Consider the following 19465-nt stretch of genomic DNA (forward strand, 5'->3'; position numbering starts at 1 on the left):
CACAGGTCAGGCGGAGAACGTACAAACTCCGTACAGACAGCACCCATAGTCGGGATCTAACCCGGGTGTCCAGCGCTGTATTCGCTGTAAGGCAGCAACTGTGCCACTGGGACCGCCCTTGTATCATCAATGAAAAGTAAGCCAGTACCTTCAGCAGCCATACATGCCCAGGCCATAACACCCCCACCACCGTAGTTTCACAGATGAGGTGGTATGCTTTGGATTTTGGGCAGTTCCTTCTCTCCTCTATACTTTGCTCTTGCCATCACTCTGATATGTTAATCTTCATCTCATCTGTCCACAAGACCTTTTTCAAGAACTATGGTTGCTCTTTTAAGTACTTCTTGGCAAACTGTCACCTGGGCATTCTATTTTTGTGGCTAACCAGTGGTTTGCATCTTGCAGTGTAGCCTCTGTATTTCTGTTCATGAAGTATTCTGCGGGCAGTGGTCAATGACAAATCCACACCTGACTGCTGAAGAGTGTTTCTGATCTGTCGGACAGGTGTTTGGGGATTTTGGCTGATGGCTCTAACAATTTTATTCTTGTTTCTCAGTTTCATAATGATTTCTTTGACTTTCATTGGCACAACTTTGGTTCTCATGTTGATAAGCAGCAATAAAAGTTTCCAAAGGTGATTGAAAGGCTGGGGGAAAGACTAGGTGCTGAGAGCTCCCTCGTACCAGCGTTAAGGGGGCAATTAAACACACCTGAGCAATTACAAACGCCTGTGAAGCCATGTGTCCCAAACATTATGGTGCCCTGAAATGGGGGGACTATGTATAAACACAGCTGTAATTTCCACATGGTAAAACCAAAATGTATAAAAATGGCCTTTAATAGAATCTGACAATGTGCAGTTTAACCACGTGTGATTTTTTTCTATTACAAATCTCAAATTGTGGAGTACAGAGGCAAATAAATAAATGATGGGTCTTTGTTCCAAACATTATGGGGGGTAATGTATATTGCCCATTGGGCAGTGAAGCATTGTTAATTGGCAATGATGAAGTGCTTTCAACCCAACTCACCAGGTGGAAACTGCCAGCAATAGGTTTGCAACCGCTCACCACAAACGCCCACGGATTTCAATCTAGAGAGAATCGAGTAGCTGCGTAAAGCGAGACTGGTTTCTAGACGAGGGGAGGGGGCTAAAATCAGCGCAATATTTTCTTCTGTCCCCGAGCTGATTTGCTGTTGGAGAAAGCCGACGTCGGCTATTTCACCAAGGTAAATTACAGACCAAGTGACATTCATATGTTGCTGCTGCCGAAGTCAGAAGTAGAGGTTGTCAAATTGTAAAAGCTGAGGTAAGAAAATACTCTCTGTTCATAAAAATCTAGGGTTGGAATAACTTGGGACGGTTTTATTTCAACATCTTATTGATGAAATCTGCACATTTGATGTTGTTTTCCACGTACTTCGAAATAACAGCAACGCAAATAGTCCTTTGGTCAGATAGGTAACGGATCACCCGGGCATATTCTTTGCCTAGAAGCAACCTCAAGGACGGGGAAGCCTTGTGTACTTTGGGATTTATGTGCTGAATTCGTAGACGTTCATCGGATATACAGTTTGCGTGGTGTGCAAGGTGTACATTAAGCAAAGTCGTCGGCAAGAAGAACTGGTTTTCAATCACTTCATCAAATTCTCTGAAGTTTATTTCAAGTGGATTGCAAACTTGAAATTCAAGTTCAAGAAAGTATGCTTTGCCTGGTACCGTGCATTGGCAATACGAATATGTAATTTTACATTCAGACAGTGAATATATTCTGACATTTTTGATTAATTTATCCAACTTCAATTTTAAAATTAATTATCTTCCCCACTGCGTTACTGATTTGTGTAGCGCTTTTCGGAAATGAAATAAATAGTTACTTGTCGGTAAAGTACTCAAGGGCGTGAGAAATTAAATGATTAACTGGTACTAATGCACACATCAGTCAGTTTATTTAAAATGAAGGGACAAGCTTTGATGCCGACTTTACCGCATCTCGTTGCTTCATTCTGATCATGCCTCCTCAGTTACTAATTGCTTGCTTTCTGGACCTGCACGCCTGTCTATTGCGTTAAACATGGCGTCTCTATTTCCTTTGACGTTAAGAGAATGGCATTGCACGTTGTCGGAGTTCATAGTCCTTAAATTATGTATTATAATATGGATCGTTGAAACTAATGTAATTTAAAAAGCACTCATTCAGTTATTGGATTATTTTTATTTATCTCTTTTGGATGGGTATTTGACATGCAGATCTCCAAGGATTGAAAGAGCATTATACCCCGTGATAGGGATATTACATTGGAATTGGGCCAAATGTAATAAAAGAAGCAGCAGCCAACCGTTCTCTGGTGTGTCTGAAAGGTGGAAGGGAGGATCTTTAAAAGGTTACAAGATGTACTGCCATGCCCTGTGCTAAATTTAGTCGCAAAATGTTATGGCTCCGCTGTGAGAACTACCATTTATAGAAGCAGAGGCTCCTTGGCTGCTGCAAATACTGATCTAAGATTGAGCAGTGATATGATAGATTATGGGATTCACTGCTATGTATTGAATTTGCTTAGCAGTAAGAAACCAGTCCTGGGCTATAAATCGTAAATGTGTTATACTCATTGGCTTTTTGGTACTTATGAATATACCTGGTACTATGTATATCTTGCAAAGAAGAATTTGCTTATCTGAGAAAGTAGGGAATATTGTTTCAAAATTAAACACGCCAGGGAAATAAACTTCAGAGTGCTTCAGAAACATCACATGACATTCAGAATTCCCAACTTACGGTGATACTGCAAACTCTTATTGAACATGGGTTCAAACAAAAAGTAAACATAACAATTATCTGGGAATTAAAAGACACAGAAAATGTTGAGGAGCCAAACATCCAGATTTGTTAAAATTATTCTCATTGGAGTAACCAGATTGATTTTCTTATTTGAAGATGCAAGAATGATATTTCGCGAAAGGAATTGCAGTTGGTGTGCCCACATTTAGAAGGCATTAATAAAGTCCCATATAAAAGACTGGTTAGCATGTATGGGCCCTGTGGAATTAAGGACTCAATAGAATTAGGGATTCCAAGATTGATGAACAAAGCAAAAAGTGGTGGTAAATTATTTTTCAGACAGGACAATGGTGGACAGAAGTGTTCCCAAGTGATCAATCTTGGGAGCACTACTTTTCTCATATATACTATTGACTTAGGACTTAGGAAAATTTTCAAATTTGCAGATTACACAAAAGTAAGAAGAGTGATGAATGGATAAGGAGGGGGATAGTAATATACTGCAAAGGGCCTAGACAGATAAGTGGCAGATAAAATGTGATACATAAGTGTAAAGTGATACGCTTTAACAGATACAAAAAGGAGAGTCAATATATTCACGTCGTTCTCTATAGGATCAGGTATAGACCAAGGTAGGTTGATTGAGAAATTAGATTTATATATGGATTCTGAGTCATACATTAAAGTATGACTAACAATTAAGGTATATTGAATTTGCATGCAAATCAGTTAAGTTACAAATGGAGAATTGTGCCCAATTCTGAAACCTAACACTGCACAAAACTTACTCAAACAGTTCTGGAAACAAGTGTTTTCAGTGCATGAACAGTCAGTATTGGAAACACTCAATAGATTTGGCAGCAGCTGTGGAAAGAGAAACAAAGATACGTTTTCTGGCCATTGGTCCTGATAAAGGTTCACCAACATGTACTGTTGACTGTTTCTCTCCACAGATGCTGCCTGATTTGCTGAATGTTTCCTGCACTTTTGTTTCAGATGCCCAGCATCCACAGATTTTTAATTTTCATGTTCGGCCACAAGATTAGGCTAGGAAAGCTATTATTAACACTATCCTACACACACTCAGAACAATGTTACACATGCACCAAGCCAATTAACCTACATGTCTGTCTGTTCTGAATGAAGTAAGGAAGCTTAGAGAAGGTTTGATAGAGGGGCCTGAGATCATGACTGGTTTAAATAGGGTAAACAGAAAAATGTTATGTCCATTTGGAAATAGTTTAAGAATTAGAGTGAATTGCAGTCAGTAGCTGACACAATACAGAGTTCAAAATTCACATGAATTGTCGCTCAGACGAAAAGGAAACCTGTTGAGATGCACATCAACCTTAATCTAAATGATGGGTTTGTCTGCATTTACCTTAAAGGATTGAACTTTTGTTCCATCAATACTGGAAGCTGAACTTAAAAAAATAATAAAGATAAGACACTAAAACAGCACATTGGGTCTCATTAGCATCTGAAAAAAGTAAAACAATAGTTGAATATTTCGGGAGGAGATCAGACAAAGAACTTCACCTGACTTCTGCAGCCACTTGCCGTGTAGAGGAGCATGACCAGATAACTTTTACTGCTGGATAAACCTAGAATAAAGATTCAAGAGATCACCTCCTATTTGATTGTTCAACGTGGCTTCATGCAATCATTCGTTTCTTTTCAATGAGAGCAGAGTTAAATGGCATTCAAACAACCTGAGGCAAAGGAGTAGAATAAAGGTCAACATAGGTATTTAATGGATATTCGATCCACCAGAGTTGAGCATAAATGTCTCTTTGTCCCAGTGATATATAGCACAGGAACAGGCAGTCTGACCCACCGAGTTCATGCTGACCACCAACCAGGCATTTATACCAATCCCATTGCTTAATGATGACACAGTGGCACAGCTGATAGAGCTGCTGCCTCACAGCGCCAGAGACCCGGGGTTTGATCCTGTCTGTGTGGAGTTTACACATTCTCCCTGTGACCGTGTGAGTATCCTTTGGGTGCTCTGGTTTCTTCCTGCATCCCAAAGACTTGCGGGTTTAAAGGTTAATTGGACTCTGTGAATTGCCCCTAGTATGTAGGGAGTGGAAGAGAAAGTGGGACAACATAGAACTAGTGTAAATGGGTGATCGAATGCCAGTGTGGATGGTGTGCTGAAGGGACTGTTTCCTTTCTGTATTTCTAAACTAAACTAAACTAAATTATTCTCATTCTTTATTCTTTGCATATTGTCATCAACTCTCCCCGAGATTCTACCACTCACCCATGAATTAGGAACAATTTACAGCAGCTAGTTAACCTACCAACCCTTATGTCTTTGGGATGTGTGAGAAAAACAAATGATCGGGATGAAACCCATACAATAACTGCAAGAGCATCCAAATTCCACACAAACAATACCAAAGGTCAGGATTGAATCCAGATCTCTCGCCGTGAGGTAGTGGCTGTACTGACTGCACAACTGTGCTGCTCTTGGCCTTTGAAACACTTCTGAAACTTCACATTGGCATCAGAACACATGCTTAAAAAGCAATGCATCAGTTGTGTTGATTTGTTTTTATCTTACTTGGAATATCAATGTGCAGATTATTTCTAGCTCGGAAGGCTCTGAATCAAGTATGCACATCTCAAGATGCACCAAGTAGACAATATTTTTTAAATGTTTCCCTTCTCTTTCAGCCAATGACGGAACAACAAGCAGATGCGAGGTCTTACCTCAGCGAGGAAATGATCGCTGGTGAGTGGAAGAGAAATTAAAGTTGTCTAAATATTTTAATTATAATTCAAGAGTAATACAGATTGCACTTTCAGGTTGGATGCTTTGAATCACACTTCATGTGGTGTTGCATGATATCAGAATTGTTGGAATTAGTGCATTAACATCTTGAACCTTTTGCTTCAGACTATGGATAGCATTTTCATCATCTGTCAGAAGGATGTGGCCTTATGCTCCACCTCAGTAAAGTACTGAAAGAATGCTGAACTATCAGAAGGAATGTTGGAAGTACTCAGTAATCAGGCAACATCTGAAAGAGAATAACAAAGTCAATGTTTGTTTTAATTGTCTCAAGAAAATTTCAAATCAAAGGTGCTTTATGATTTCATTTATAGAGATTGGCTCAGATATTCTTACTATTCAATGAGTTGATGGAGAGATTTTTAGAACCATCAATTGCCAATGGAAAGCATGGAAAGTTCCAAATTTGGTGTCTGAAACCAAAAGTCAGATGAGACTACTCATGACCAGTTAGTTGTATTAAAGAGCTTGACACAATGAAATATTCTTGACACCTTCCTGAATGAAGCACCAAGAGAAAGATTTGAACAGATGGGCAAATCCAATTTAATTACTGAACTTGCAAAATGTGCAAGAATGTGCATTCCTAAAGTGGTCATTTCCCTTTACATTGTCAGTCCTGCTGCAACCCAAAACATCGACTATACCTTTGCTTCTCCAGATGCTGCTTGACTGACTGGGTTTGTTTTTTGCACCAGATTCCAGCATGTGCATTCCCTCTTGAGTCTCCACTGTGCTCAATAATCCATTGGAACAAAGTAAATGATGTGGCCCAATCATTTGCATTTCTCTCCGTAGAGTTTAAGGCCGCATTCGACATGTTTGATGCGGATGGTGGTGGTGACATCAGCACCAAGGAGTTGGGACAAGTCATGAAAATCCTGGGGCAAACTCCAACCAGAGAAGAATTAGATGCCATTATTGAGGAAGTGGATGAAGATGGTAAGATTGTAATTGTCAATAGCACCTAGCACTTGCAAACATGCTCTTTTTCCTCAAGTTGTTTTACTATAATTGCCTATTTATCTCAGGAAGTGGTACCATTGACTTTGAAGAGTTCTTGGTGATGATGGTGCGCCAAATGAAGGAAGAGGCAAAAGGCAAATCTGAAGAAGAGTTGGCAGAATTCTTTCGCATATTTGATCAGTGAGTTTGACTTTTTAATTCCCTGGTACTATCCTAATTTTAGCAGAATATCTCTTGCTGCCTTAATATGAATTTTTAGATTTCTAAATTCCTTGTTGCTTCTCTGACCAAGAAGAGAAAGATGTTGGCCCATGGTCACTGGGAAAAAAGACATTGTCATAATTTCATATAGGAACGTTATAAGTAACTGAGGGAAAACATATTTGCCTCATTAATCATGTGGGTCCAAACCAATATGAGAATTGGTATTTTACCTGATCCTTGAAAACTGAATGATCTAGAATTACCTTTGTTGCATCCAATTTTTTATTAAAGCTCAATAATAAATATCTTATGTTATGTGCAAGCATCTCTTCCATGGATTGCATGTGTGAATAACATGAAGCATCCAGAGCCATGTATAAATTCACATTTCCATTACTCTGCATTACTGATTCAGACAGGTTATGAATTGTTGGGAGCATTTTAAACCCTTCTTTCCATCAAAAGACAGAATGATGGGGAAATACTATAACCAGTGAAGATTGGATTGCTCGGTTGCTAGATTGCTATTGTTCTGGGGAACAGCTGGTGCCCCAGGTATTGAAAGCTGGTCATCTCTGATATAAGACATAGCTGGAAAAGAACGTATTATGTGCGACAATTGAGAGACTTAAATGATTCTTTGGTTTCCAACATATCAAGCACTTTATGACTTATTTTACATTTCCATCACTGAGATAGATTTTCTACTGCCATAAAGCTAACAAATGGGTTTTCAGTATTCATCATATATTCATCAATCCTTCAATAAATAACCATGTGAAATACCAAGAATATGGGTGCTATGTTCTGTCAGAACAGAAGGCATAATATTTTGGGATGACTAATTTCAGTAACTTCCAGCATGATATAACAAATATAACATGCATGGATGTAACATTGACTTTAAATCTATATTTTCCAAGCTCTGCATCACTGGATTATGCTAGTAAAAATGTCCAGGTTTAGTTGCAGAATAATAGGTAAAAAATATTAATATGCTTAACCATTGACTCTGTTATCGCTGTGTCATGTGATTACGAGAGCTCAAGTGAGATGACCTGGGTCTTTTCTCATCTGTTAACTTCCAAGGCAAATAACATTGCAACACCAGCCCCTTCAGGCCAGTCTCAACCTTCAATATCATTATGCCCGATCTGCCCTAGGTTTAAGCACATCTATTCCAGTTCTCTGTAGTTCTCAATTCCCCATTCTTTCAAAAATATATATAGCTCCTCTTTGAATCCCTCCAGTGATACAGTCTTTACAATTCTCCAGAATAGAGAATTCCAGAGACTGACTACCCTGTGCAAGAAGGAATTCCAATGTATCTCAGTTCAAATGACTGTCTCATTATCTTATAACCATGTCTGCTAATTCAAGACTCTTATGAGTGAAAACATCTCAACATGTACCCTGTAAATGCCTCCTTTGGATCTTATGTTTCAGTAAGGCCACCCCTCATTCTCTTAAATTCCAGAGAATAAATATTCAACTTCTTTGGCTGTTTGCCAAAGGATGATCCTTTCATCTGAGAAACTAGTCCAGTAAATCTCTTCTGAACTACTGCCAATGTGAGTATACTCTTTCTGAAGTAAGGGACTAAAACTGTATACAGTGTTCTAGGTATGACCTCACCAACATGTTTTACATTTGTAACAACGCTTCTCTACTTCTCAACACCAATCTTCTTGCATAAAAGCTACATACCCAAATTCCAGTTGCACCTGCCTGCTAACATTTTGTGATTCATGCATAAGAAATCTAAATTGCATTATTTTGAATCCTCTGCATTTAGATAACAGTTCTCCTTTTAATTCCTTTTAGCAAAGTGGCTGATCTCACACTAAATCTGGTGCTAAATCTCACACTAAATCTAAAGTGGCTGATCTCACACAAAGTGGCTGATCTCACACTACATTAAACTCCAATTGCCAGATTTTCACTCTCACTCAATCTTTCTATTTCCTGCTGCAGGGTCCAAATATCCTCATTACAACATGCCCTCCCACCTATTTTCATGTGCTTAGAAAACTTGGATATCTAACCCTTTACTGCTTCTCAAGTCATTAATATAGATAGTGAATAATTGTGAGCCACGAATAGTACCTTGGGCACCACTAATTATACCCTTCTAGCCTTCTTTGGTCTCTTATTTAAGAAAGGAAATACTTGCATTGGAAGTCGTCCAGAAGAGATTCATGAGGTTAGTTGCTTGGATGAGAGGATCATGCTATCACAAATAGCTAGACAAGTTGGATATGCATTCTTTGGAGCAAATTACTCATTTATTGAGACTCTCTTTTCTAAAACAACCAGACTTAATCCATGCTAACATACTTCTCTAAATATTTATCTTGTGCACAGGAATGCTGATGGTTTCATTGAGCGGGATGAGCTTAAGCAGATAATTATGAGTGGTGGAGAAAATGTTACAGAAGAAGAAATTGATGAGCTCATGAAGGAGGGAGACAAAAACAACGATGGAAAACTAGACTTTGACGGTGTGTACAAATATCAAAATTATATAAATGAATACAATTCTGGCTGAAAGATTTAATTTCTTTCTACTATGTAAATTAAGCATTTTTTAAACACACCTTTTTTCTTTCCTTCTGTTCTTTCCAGAATGGTTGAAGATGATGGAAAATGTCCAGTAAACGACTAACATTCCCCAACAACTGTCGGCGTCTCATTTCTTAAGGAACCTTTTAAAATGTCACCTTTTATCTCATAATGAAAATCTATTACTTCTTTTGGTTTTTGGCTTGGCCTTGCCTCAAGATGACAACCTTTAATCATTTAAATAAATTGCAATGACTAGTTCATTATGCTGCATCTCATAAGACATTTTTCATGCCCCACTGCAGCTAATTGATTAGACATCAGAAAGGAACGTGATCACTGCATTGAATGCAAAGTCAACTCGACATGACTAATGCTGTACATCAAGATTGCTAGTATAGTTGTTGCAATTCACTCATACATAGGAAGGAGCAAAATTCTATGTATGAAACTCTTAATGATTTTGCCAGCAGCCTAGAACAAAGTACCATATATTCCAAGCCGTTTCCTAATAAAGCTAATGTCAATTTTTTGAGTCAGTTGTTGTCACATTTATTGAATGCATGACATGCTTAACATTTTCTAGGTTACTATTCTCAATTATCAAGAGGTGTTGAAGTTCAATTGCAACTTTCCAGAGGTCTCGGTTGCCTGCTCTATGTATTTCACAGACTGTGGAACACTATTCCAGTATTTATGAACATTTTCTCATGCTTATGACAAAGTATTAGGCATTTGAATTGAATTTTGAAGTAGAAAAAATGGTACTCCAAAGGTGTGTGTACTGAAAACTTTCGATTGAAAGTTCCAAATATGAACTTATCCATTAAGATTGAGTTTACCCTTAGCGAGCTTTTTTTATATTAAAAAAAATACTTTATTCAAATAATAAATATCATTCACAAAACATATTTTTAAACAAGCCCATCCGACATTTCCGGAGGTTACCCTCGATACAGACATTCCCTTAGACATTTACTTACATTTAGACATTTACCCAGTATCCCTTATTTGGCTTATTTGGAGGGGCGTCTCTCTCCACCACACCCTGCCCCCCCATGTCCAGCAGCGGAAGGACCCTAGACTGTGCTCCTCCCCCACAGGGCCTTAGCGTTGGCTGCACCAAGCTTCAGTGCGTCCCTCAGCACGTACTCCTGCAGTCTGCAGCGGGCCAGTCGGCAACATTCCTTGACGGACATCTCGCTCCGCTGGGAGGCCAACAAAGCTCGGGCAGACCAAAGAGCGTCGATGACATTCCAGCAGCACTCGATGTCGGTCTCCGAATGCGTCCCTGGGAACAGTCCGTAGATCACAGAGTCCTCTGTGACGGAGCTGCTCGGAATGAATCGTGACAGGGACCCCTGCAGACCTCTCCAGACTCTCTTGGCAAATCCACACTCTGTGAAGAGGTGGGCCACCGTCTCCTCTCCGTAGCAGCCGTCCCGGAGGCATCGTGCGACGGTAGTGAGGTTCCGGCAGTGCAGGAAGGATCTGACTGAGAGGGCTCCCCTCACCGCCAGCCAAGCCATGTCTTGGTGCTTGTTGGTGAGTTCTGGCGATGAGGCATTTTGCCAGACAAGCTGGGCGGTCTGCTCTGAGAACCACGCCACAGGATCCATGGAGTCATTCCCCTGCAGTGCCTGCAGGACGTTCCGTGCTGACCACTGCCCGATGGACATGTGGTCGAAGGTGTTGGTCCGGAAGAACCTTTCCACAAACGACAGATGGTTCGGCAATGTCCAGCTGACTGGCACATTGTGTGGCATCTGCGCCAGGCCCATCCTTCGCAACACCGGGGACAGGTAGAACCTCAGCAGGTAGTGGCATTCGGTGCCCACGTGCCTTGGCTCTATGCTCCGCCTGATGCAGCCACACACGAAGGTGGCCATCAGGATGAGGGCGACGTTGGGCACGCTTTTACCCCCGTTGTCTGCCGACTTGTGCATTGTGGCTCGTCGCACCCGGTCCATCGCCGACCCCCAGATGAAGCGGAAGACGGCCCGGTTGATCCCCTTGGCGTGGGAGGGAGGGGCGGGCCACACTTGCGCCAAGTACAGCAGCCCCGAGAGCACCTCACACCTGATGACCAGGTTTTTCCCCGTGATGGAGAGGGAGAGCTGCTTCAACAGCTCCAGCTTCTTCCCCACCTTGGCTATCCGCTCCAGCCAATTTTTGTTACATGCTTCAGCCTTCCCGAACCAGATCCCCAGTACCTTCAGGAAGTCAGGCTTGATTGTGAAGGGGATGGAAGATCAGTCGGGCCAGTTGCCAAAGAGCATGGCCTCGCTCTTCCTGCGGTTTACCCTGGCCCCCGTGGCCAACTCAAACTGGTCGCAGACGCTGATCAGTCTGCGGACCGACCCTGGATCCGAGCAGAAGACGGCGACATCGTCCATGTACAGGGAGGCCTTAACCCGAGTGCCCCCACTGCCTGGCAATGTCACTCCTCTTATGCTCGCATCCTTCCTGATGGATTCGGCAAAGGGTTCAATGCAACAGACGAACAAGACAGGGGAGAGAGGGCAACCCTGCCTGACTCCAGACCTGACGGGGAAGCTGTCTGATTCCCACCCATTAATTTGGACTGCACTACAGATATCGGTGTAGAGCAGTTGTATCCACTTCCTGATTCCCTCCCCAAAGCCCATTTTGGAGAGCATGTCCCTCATGTATGTGTGCGATATCCTGTCGAAGGCCTTCTCCTGGTCCAAGCTGACCAGGCAGGCATCCACCCGTCTGTCCTGCACGTAGGCAATGGTGTCTCTCAGCAGCACCAGGCTGTCTGAGATTTTCCTGCCAGGTACAGCACAGGTTTGGTCCGGGTGGATCACCTGTCCCAGAGCAGACTTGACCCGGTTGGCGATGGCCTTAGACAGGATCTTGTAGTCTACATTTAACAATGTGATGGGTCTCCAATTCCTTATGTCATTCATCTCCCCCTTCTGCTTGTAGATCAGGGTGATGCTGCCCTTCCTCATAGAGTCTGACATGCTGCCGGCTAGAAGTATGTCGTTGTACACTTCCAGCAGGCCCGAGCCCACCCAGTCCCACAGAGCCAAGTACAACTCTGCCGGTAAGCCATCGCCTCCGGGAGTTTTACTCGAGTCAATGGAACGGATGGAGCCAGTCAGCTCCTCCAGGGTCAGTGGTTGGTCCAGACTCTCCCGCTTGCTGTCGTCCAAGACTTCCGTGATGGAGGACAGGAAGTTCTGGGAGGCGGTGCAGTCTGTAGTCTTTTTATCGTACAGATCCTTATAAAAGGATCAGCAGATCTTTAGCATGTCTGTCTGCGAGGATGTTACCGAGCCGTCCTCCTCCCTAAGGCTTTTGATCACAGAGCTCCCCCTGTGAACCTTATGGAAGAAGAAACGTGAGCACGTCTCATCCTGCTCAACATGGCGGACCCTGGACCGGAAGATGATCTTGGAGGATTCAGAGGTAAAGAGCCAAGCTTGCCGGCCCTTCAACTCTCTCAGTTCCTCCCTCACATCCACCCCTCTCCTCTGCAGAAGGAGCAGTTGCTGCAAATCTGTCTGGAGTTGACACAATTCCCTCTTACCCTGTCTTGCTCTCTGAACACCTTTGGAGACGAAGAACTTCTTGATGTTCTCCTTTGTTGCCTCCCACCAGAGTGTCGGGGAGTCAAAGAGGGGCCTCACAGTTCTCCAACATGCGTTGTCCCTCTTTAGCTCCTCAACGTTCTCCGGGGTCAACAGCTCCACATTTAACTTCCACGTCCCTCTGCCCGCCTTCCGGTCCTCCTGTAGGTGACAGGTGGCCTGAAGGAGGCAGTGGTCAGAGAAGAACACCGGCGCGAGGTCGGTGTGTCTGACCGTGACGGCCCTCGATGTGAAGAGGAAGTCTATCCGGGACTGGGCTGAACCGTTCGGTCCTGACCAGATGAACCGCGGCTGGGCCCCGCCTGCAGGGTCACTGAAGGCGTCGCGCAGCTTTGCATCTTTGACCGTCTCCACCAGGAGTTTGGAGGTGCCGTCCAGTCTGTGGTTGGCACTGCCGGATTGTCCTGCCGCATCGATGATGCAGTTGAAGTCACCGGCCAGAACGAGCGGTCTAGACGTGGCCAGCAGCGGTGGGAGCTGCTGGAGGACGGCCAACCGCTCGCTCCGCCTGGGTGAGGCATACACATTAATCAGTCGGAGCGGAGAACCACGGTACATTACATCCACCACCAAGAGACGCCCCCCCACCACCTCCCTTACCTCAGTGATGGTGAAGCCCCCTCCCCGCAGCAAGATCCCCAGACCGGACGCACGACAATCATTTCCCTTAGCGAGCTGTCAACAGATGTTAAATGTTGGGGCATCTGACCTGCTCTGCTGCTGGTCTCATGACCAGTTCCATCACTAACTGGAGCATTGATAAGCTGTGGTGAGAATCTATGCAAAGTGCATTGGTTACCCACGTAAGAACTGCAACCCCATTCAACCGAACCTATAAAATGTAAATTTAAGTGGCTTACTTATTTTACTTAATTTGCTCTCATTTTATGATGTTTTAATTAAAATATTTTAAAATATTTATTAACTAAATTTAAATTATTCATTATTTAAATTTATTTGAATATTTTCAACTGAAGAAATTAAAAAATTGTTCCACGGGCCTTTTGCCAGAAGGTTGTCCTGTGGGTAGGGCTTCAGTATACACTGCTGAGGCCAACTCTAAAAGTAAAAGTTGCTTCTCTCAAGGAGTGTGAACTTGGTCATCTCCATTCCCCCCATCCAAAGGAGGTCATATTTAGATTATAGCCAATAGACAATAGGTGCAGGAGTAGGCCATTCAGCCCTTCGAGCCAGCGCCGCCATTCAATGCGATCATGGCTGATCACTCTCAATCAGTACCCCGTTCCTGCCTTCTCCCCATATCCCCTCACTCCGCTATCCTTAAGAGCTCTATCCAGCTCTCTCTTGAAAGCATCCAACGAACTGGCCTCCACTGCTTTCTGAGGCAGAGAATTCCACACCTTCACCACTCTCTGACTGAAAAAGTTCTTCCTCATCTCCGTTCTAAATGGCCTACCCCTTATTCTTAAACTGTGGCCCCTTGTTCTGGACTCCCCCAACATTGGGAACATGTTTCCTGCCTCTAATGTGTCCAATCCCCTAATTATCTTATATGTTTCCAGTGTATACAAGCCCAATCGCTCCAGCCTTTCAACATACGACAGTCCCGCCATTCCGGGAATTAACCTAGTGAACCTACGCTGCATGCCCTCCATAGCAAGAATATCCTTCCTCAAATTTGGAGACCAAAACTGCACACAGTACTCCAGGTGCGGTCTCACCAGGGCCCGGTACAACTGTAGAAGGACCTCTTTGCTCCTATACTCAACTCCTCTTGTTACGAAGGCCAACATTCCATTGGCTTTCTTCACTGCCTGCTGTACCTGCATGCTTCCTTTCATTGACTGATGCACTAGGACACCCAGATCTCGTTGAACTCCCCCTCCTCCTAACTTGACACCATTCAGATAATAATCTGTTTATTGTCATATTCATCAGGGTGCAATAAAATTGCTGTTTGAATGAAGCTAATAGGGAAAACATAAATGTGGTAATGATATATCCAAGAAACATAGAAAATAGGTGCAGGAGGAGGCCATTCGGCCCTTCGAGGCAGCACCGCCATTCATTGTGATCATGGCTTATCATCCACAATCAATAACCCGTGCCTGCCTTCTCCCCATATCCCTTGATTCCACTAGCCCCCAGAGCTCTATCTATCTCTTAAATCCATCCAGTGATTTAGCCTCCACTGCCATCTGTGGCAGGGAATTCCACAAATTCACAACTCTTTCTGTAAAAAAGTTCCTTCTCACCTCAATTTTAAACGGCCTCCCCTTTATTCTAAGACTGTGGTCCCTGGTTCTGGACTCACCCAACATTGGGAACATTTTTCTTGCATCCAGCTTGTCCAGTCCTTTTATAATTTTATATGTCTCTATTTTATATCCCCTCTCATCCTTCTAAACTCCAGTGAATACAAGCCTAGTCTTTTCAATCTTTCCTCATATGACAATCCCGTCATCCCAGGGATCAATCTCGTGAACCTACACTGCACTGCACAAGGATGTCCTTCCTCAAATTAGGAGATCAAAACTGTACACAATCCTCCAGATGTGGTCTTACCAGGGCCCTATTCAACTGCAGAAGAACCTCTACTCCTATACTGAAATCCTCTCGCCAACATGCCATTAACTTTCTTCATTGCCTGCTGAACCTGCACGTCAACTTTCAGTGACTGGTGTACAAGGACACTCATGTCTCGCTGCACTTCCCCATTACCTAACCTGACACAATTGAAATAATAATCTGCCTCCTTGTTTTTGCCACCAAAGTGGATAACCTCACATTTATCTATATTATACTGCATCTGCCACACACTCAACCTGTGCAGATCACCCTGTAACCTCCTAACATCCTCTTCACAGTTCACACTGCCACCCAGCTTTGTGTCATCCGCAAACTTGCTAGTGTTACTTCTAATTCCTTCATCCAAATCATTAATATATATGGTAAACAGTTGCGGCCCCAACACCGAGCCTTGCGGCACTCCACTCGCCACTGCCTGCCATTCTGAAAAGGACCCATTTACTCCTACTCTTTGCTTCCTGTCTGCCAATTATCTATCCATGTCAACACCCTATCCCCAATACCATGTGCTCTAATTTTGCTCACCAATCTCCCATGTGGGACCTTATCAAAGGCTTTCTGAAAGTCTAGATACACTACATCCACTGGCTCCCCTTCATCCATTTTACTTGTCACATCCTCAAAACATTCCAGAAGATTAGTCAAACATGATTTCCCTTTCATAAATCCATGCTGACTTGGACTTATCCTTTTATTGCCATCCAAATGCACCGTTATTACCTCTTTAATAATTGACTCCAGCATCTTCCCCACCACCGATGTCAGGCTAACTGAAGATGGACTGAAGGGAAGGAAGCAAAGAGCCAGTGATGAAATGGGCTGTGTTCACCAATCTGAAGGTTCTTGTGGTCAGGGGCAGAGCAGATGCCATGCCAGGCTTAGGTGCATCACATTAGAATACTTTCTATAACATATCTGTAAAAGTACAAGAGCATCCTTAAATGCTGCAAAAAGTAAATATGCTAAATAAAACATCCTTGATCACCATATCAGTATGAAGGGACAAGGTTACATTGCTGGTGATATGGATGCCTAGGAACATAAAGCTGTTGACCATCTCTGCAGCTGCTCAATTGATGAGGACAGAATTGTGTTAACCCCTTGCTTACTCAGGTCAACAGCCAACTTGTTTGTCTTGTTTACATTTAGGGCTACTTGTTATCCTGACATCATGTCACATGGTTACCAATCTCTTCTCTCTACTCCAGCTCATCACTGATGTTAATCCAACCAAAAACAATGGTATCATGTGAGAACGTAGAGTCTAGTTTGCAGATACAGCGTGGAAACAGGTCCTACAGCACACTGACCAACAATCACCCAAACACTAGTTCTACCCTACACACTAGGGACAATATACAGAGCCAATTAGCCTACATACCCACACGTCTTTGGAATGTGGGATGAAACTGGAGTAGAAACATTGAAAATAGGTGCAGGAGTAGGCCATTTGGCCCTTCGAGCCAGCACCGCCATTCAATATGATCATCAAAAATCAGTACTCCGTTCCATCATCAAAAATCAGTACTCCGTTCCTGCTTTTTCCCCATATCCATTGATCCCTTTAGCCTTCAGAGCAAAATCTAACTCTCTTTTGAAAACATCCAGTAAATTGGCCTCCACTGTAAAGAATTCCAGATTCACAACTCTCTGGGTGAAAAAGTTTTTCCTCATCTCAGTAGCCAGAGAAAACCCACGTGGTCACAGGGAGAACGTACAAACCCTGTACAGACAGCACCAGTAGTCAGGATCGAACCAGGACTCTGGTGCTGTAAGGAGGCAATTCAACCACTGCGCCACTGTGCTGCCGCAAAGAGAGTAGAGCATTGGACTGAGTGCACAACCTCGAGGAGCACAAATTTGGAGAATTAGGGTGGAGAAAATGTTATGATCAGTTCTCCTTCAGCTGGTCAGGAAGTCCAAAATCCAGTTGCAGATGGCAGTCCCAAGGCCAGAGTCCGGGAGTTTATAGATGAGTTTATCCATTTTTATGGTGTTGAAGGCAGAATAGTGAACAGTGAACAACATTCTGACATGTGTAGACACAAAATGCTGGAGTAACTCAGCATCTCTGGAGAGAAGGAATGGGTGACGTTTCAGGTCGAGACCCTTCTTCAGACTGATGTCAGGGGAGTGGTCGGCACAGAGATAGAATGTAGTCGGAGATAGTAAGACTGGTAGGAGAACTGGAAAAGGGAGGGGATGGAGAGAGAGGGAAAGCAAGGGCTACTTGAAATTGGAGAAGTCAATGTTCATACCGCAGGGGTGTAAGCTACCCAAGTGAAATATGAGGTGCTGTTCCTCCAATTTGCACTGGGCCTCCATGTATGCAATGGCTTCTGGGGTGGAAGGTGAGAACAAGGGGGACTCTGTCCTTGTTACGAATGGGGGAGGGGGACCAAGAGCGGAGCTGCGAGATATCGAGGAGACCCTAGTGAGAGCCTCATCCATAATGGAAGAGTGGAACCACCGTTTCCTAAAGAATTAGGGCATCTCCGATGCCCTGGTATGGAAAACCTCACCCCGGACCCAGATGCGGCGTTAATGGAGGAATTGGGAGTAGGGGATAGAGTCTTTCCAGGCAACAGGGTGGGAAGAAGTGTAGTCTAGATAGCTATGGGAGTCAGTGGGTTTTGTAGTAGATGTCGGTCAATAGTCTGTCTCCTGTGATGGAGACGGTGAGATCTAGAAATGGTAGGGAGATGTTGGAGATGGTCCAAGTGAATTCCTTCCTTCTCTCCAGAGGTGCTGCCTGTCCCGCTGAGATACTCCAGCATTTTATGTCACCAAACCAGAGCATCAGTGATGTCCTCATTCTTTAGGAAACAGGGGTTCTTCACTTCCATTGTTGATGAGGCTCTCACCAGGGTCTCCTCGATATCCTGCAGCTCCATTCTTGCTCCCCCTCCCCCCATTCGTAACAAAGACAGAGTCCCCCTTGTCCTCACCTTCCACCCCATCAGCCATCGCATAAAGCATGTAATCCTCCAACATTTTCGCCACCTTCCACGGGATCCCACTACTGGCCACATCTTCCCATCTCCACCGCTTTCTGCTTTGCGCAGAGACCGTTCACGCCACAACTCCTTGGTCAACTCGTCCCTTCCCATCGAAACCACCCCCTCCCCAGGTATTTTCCCATGCAACCGCAGGAGATGCAACACCTGTCCCTTTACCTCCCCCCTCAACTCCATCCACGGACCCCAAGTCTTTTCAAGTGAGGCAGAGGTTCACTTGCACCTCCTCCAACCTCATCTACTGTATCCGCTGTTCCAGGTGTCAACTCCTGTACATCGGCGAGACCAAGCGCAGGCTCGGCGATCATTTCACTGAACACCTCCGCTCAGTCCACCTTAACCTACCTGATCTCCCGGTTGCTCAGCACTTTATTCCCACACTGATATTTCTGTCCTGAGCCTCCTCCATTGTCAGTGAGGCCCAGTGCAAATTGGAGGAACAGCACCTCATATTTTGCTTGGGTAACTTACACCCCAGCTGCATGAACATTGACTTCTTTAACAAATAGCCCTTGTTTTCCCTCTCTCTCCATCCCCCTCCCCCTTCCCAGTTCTCTCACCAGTCTTACTGTCTCCGACTACAGTCTATCTCTGTACCGCCCACTCCCCTGACATCAGTCTGAAGGGTCTCGACCCGAAACATCACCCATTCCTTCTCTCCAGAGATGGTGCCTGTCCTGCTGAGTTACTCCAGGATTTGTGTCTACCTTCGATTTAAACCAGCATCTGCAGTTCTTTCCGACACATCCTGACATATGTGTTCTTTTTATCAAGGTGAATGGAGTGCAAGGGAGATGTCAATAGTCAAGAATGTTTAATTGTCTTGTGTAGTGACAATGGAACAATAATTTTTTTACTTACAGCAGCTTAACAGGTTTTAAATTAAATAAATCAACAACCGTAATACTAGTGCAAAAATACTGAAGTGCACAGTGCTACCAAAGACACAGTCAATGTGTTCAT

General features: G+C 43.7%; 1 protein-coding gene across 1 annotated transcript; it reads left to right on the plus strand.

Annotated features, from left to right (window-relative positions):
• Positions 1-5462: 5462 nt before the first annotated feature.
• On the plus strand, positions 5463-9473 carry LOC144604677 (troponin C, skeletal muscle-like). The gene is made up of 5 exons (XM_078419320.1): positions 5463-5523; positions 6382-6525; positions 6615-6729; positions 9118-9254; positions 9379-9473. Exons 1-5 carry the CDS (start codon positions 5469-5471, stop codon positions 9408-9410), a joined length of 483 nt encoding a protein of 160 aa, XP_078275446.1. The 5' UTR covers positions 5463-5468; the 3' UTR covers positions 9411-9473.
• Positions 9474-19465: the final 9992 nt, after the last annotated feature.

The sequence above is a fragment of the Rhinoraja longicauda genome, chromosome 22, assembly GCF_053455715.1.
Source record: "Rhinoraja longicauda isolate Sanriku21f chromosome 22, sRhiLon1.1, whole genome shotgun sequence".
In the NCBI taxonomy this organism is placed as follows: domain Eukaryota; kingdom Metazoa; phylum Chordata; class Chondrichthyes; order Rajiformes; family Arhynchobatidae; genus Rhinoraja; species Rhinoraja longicauda.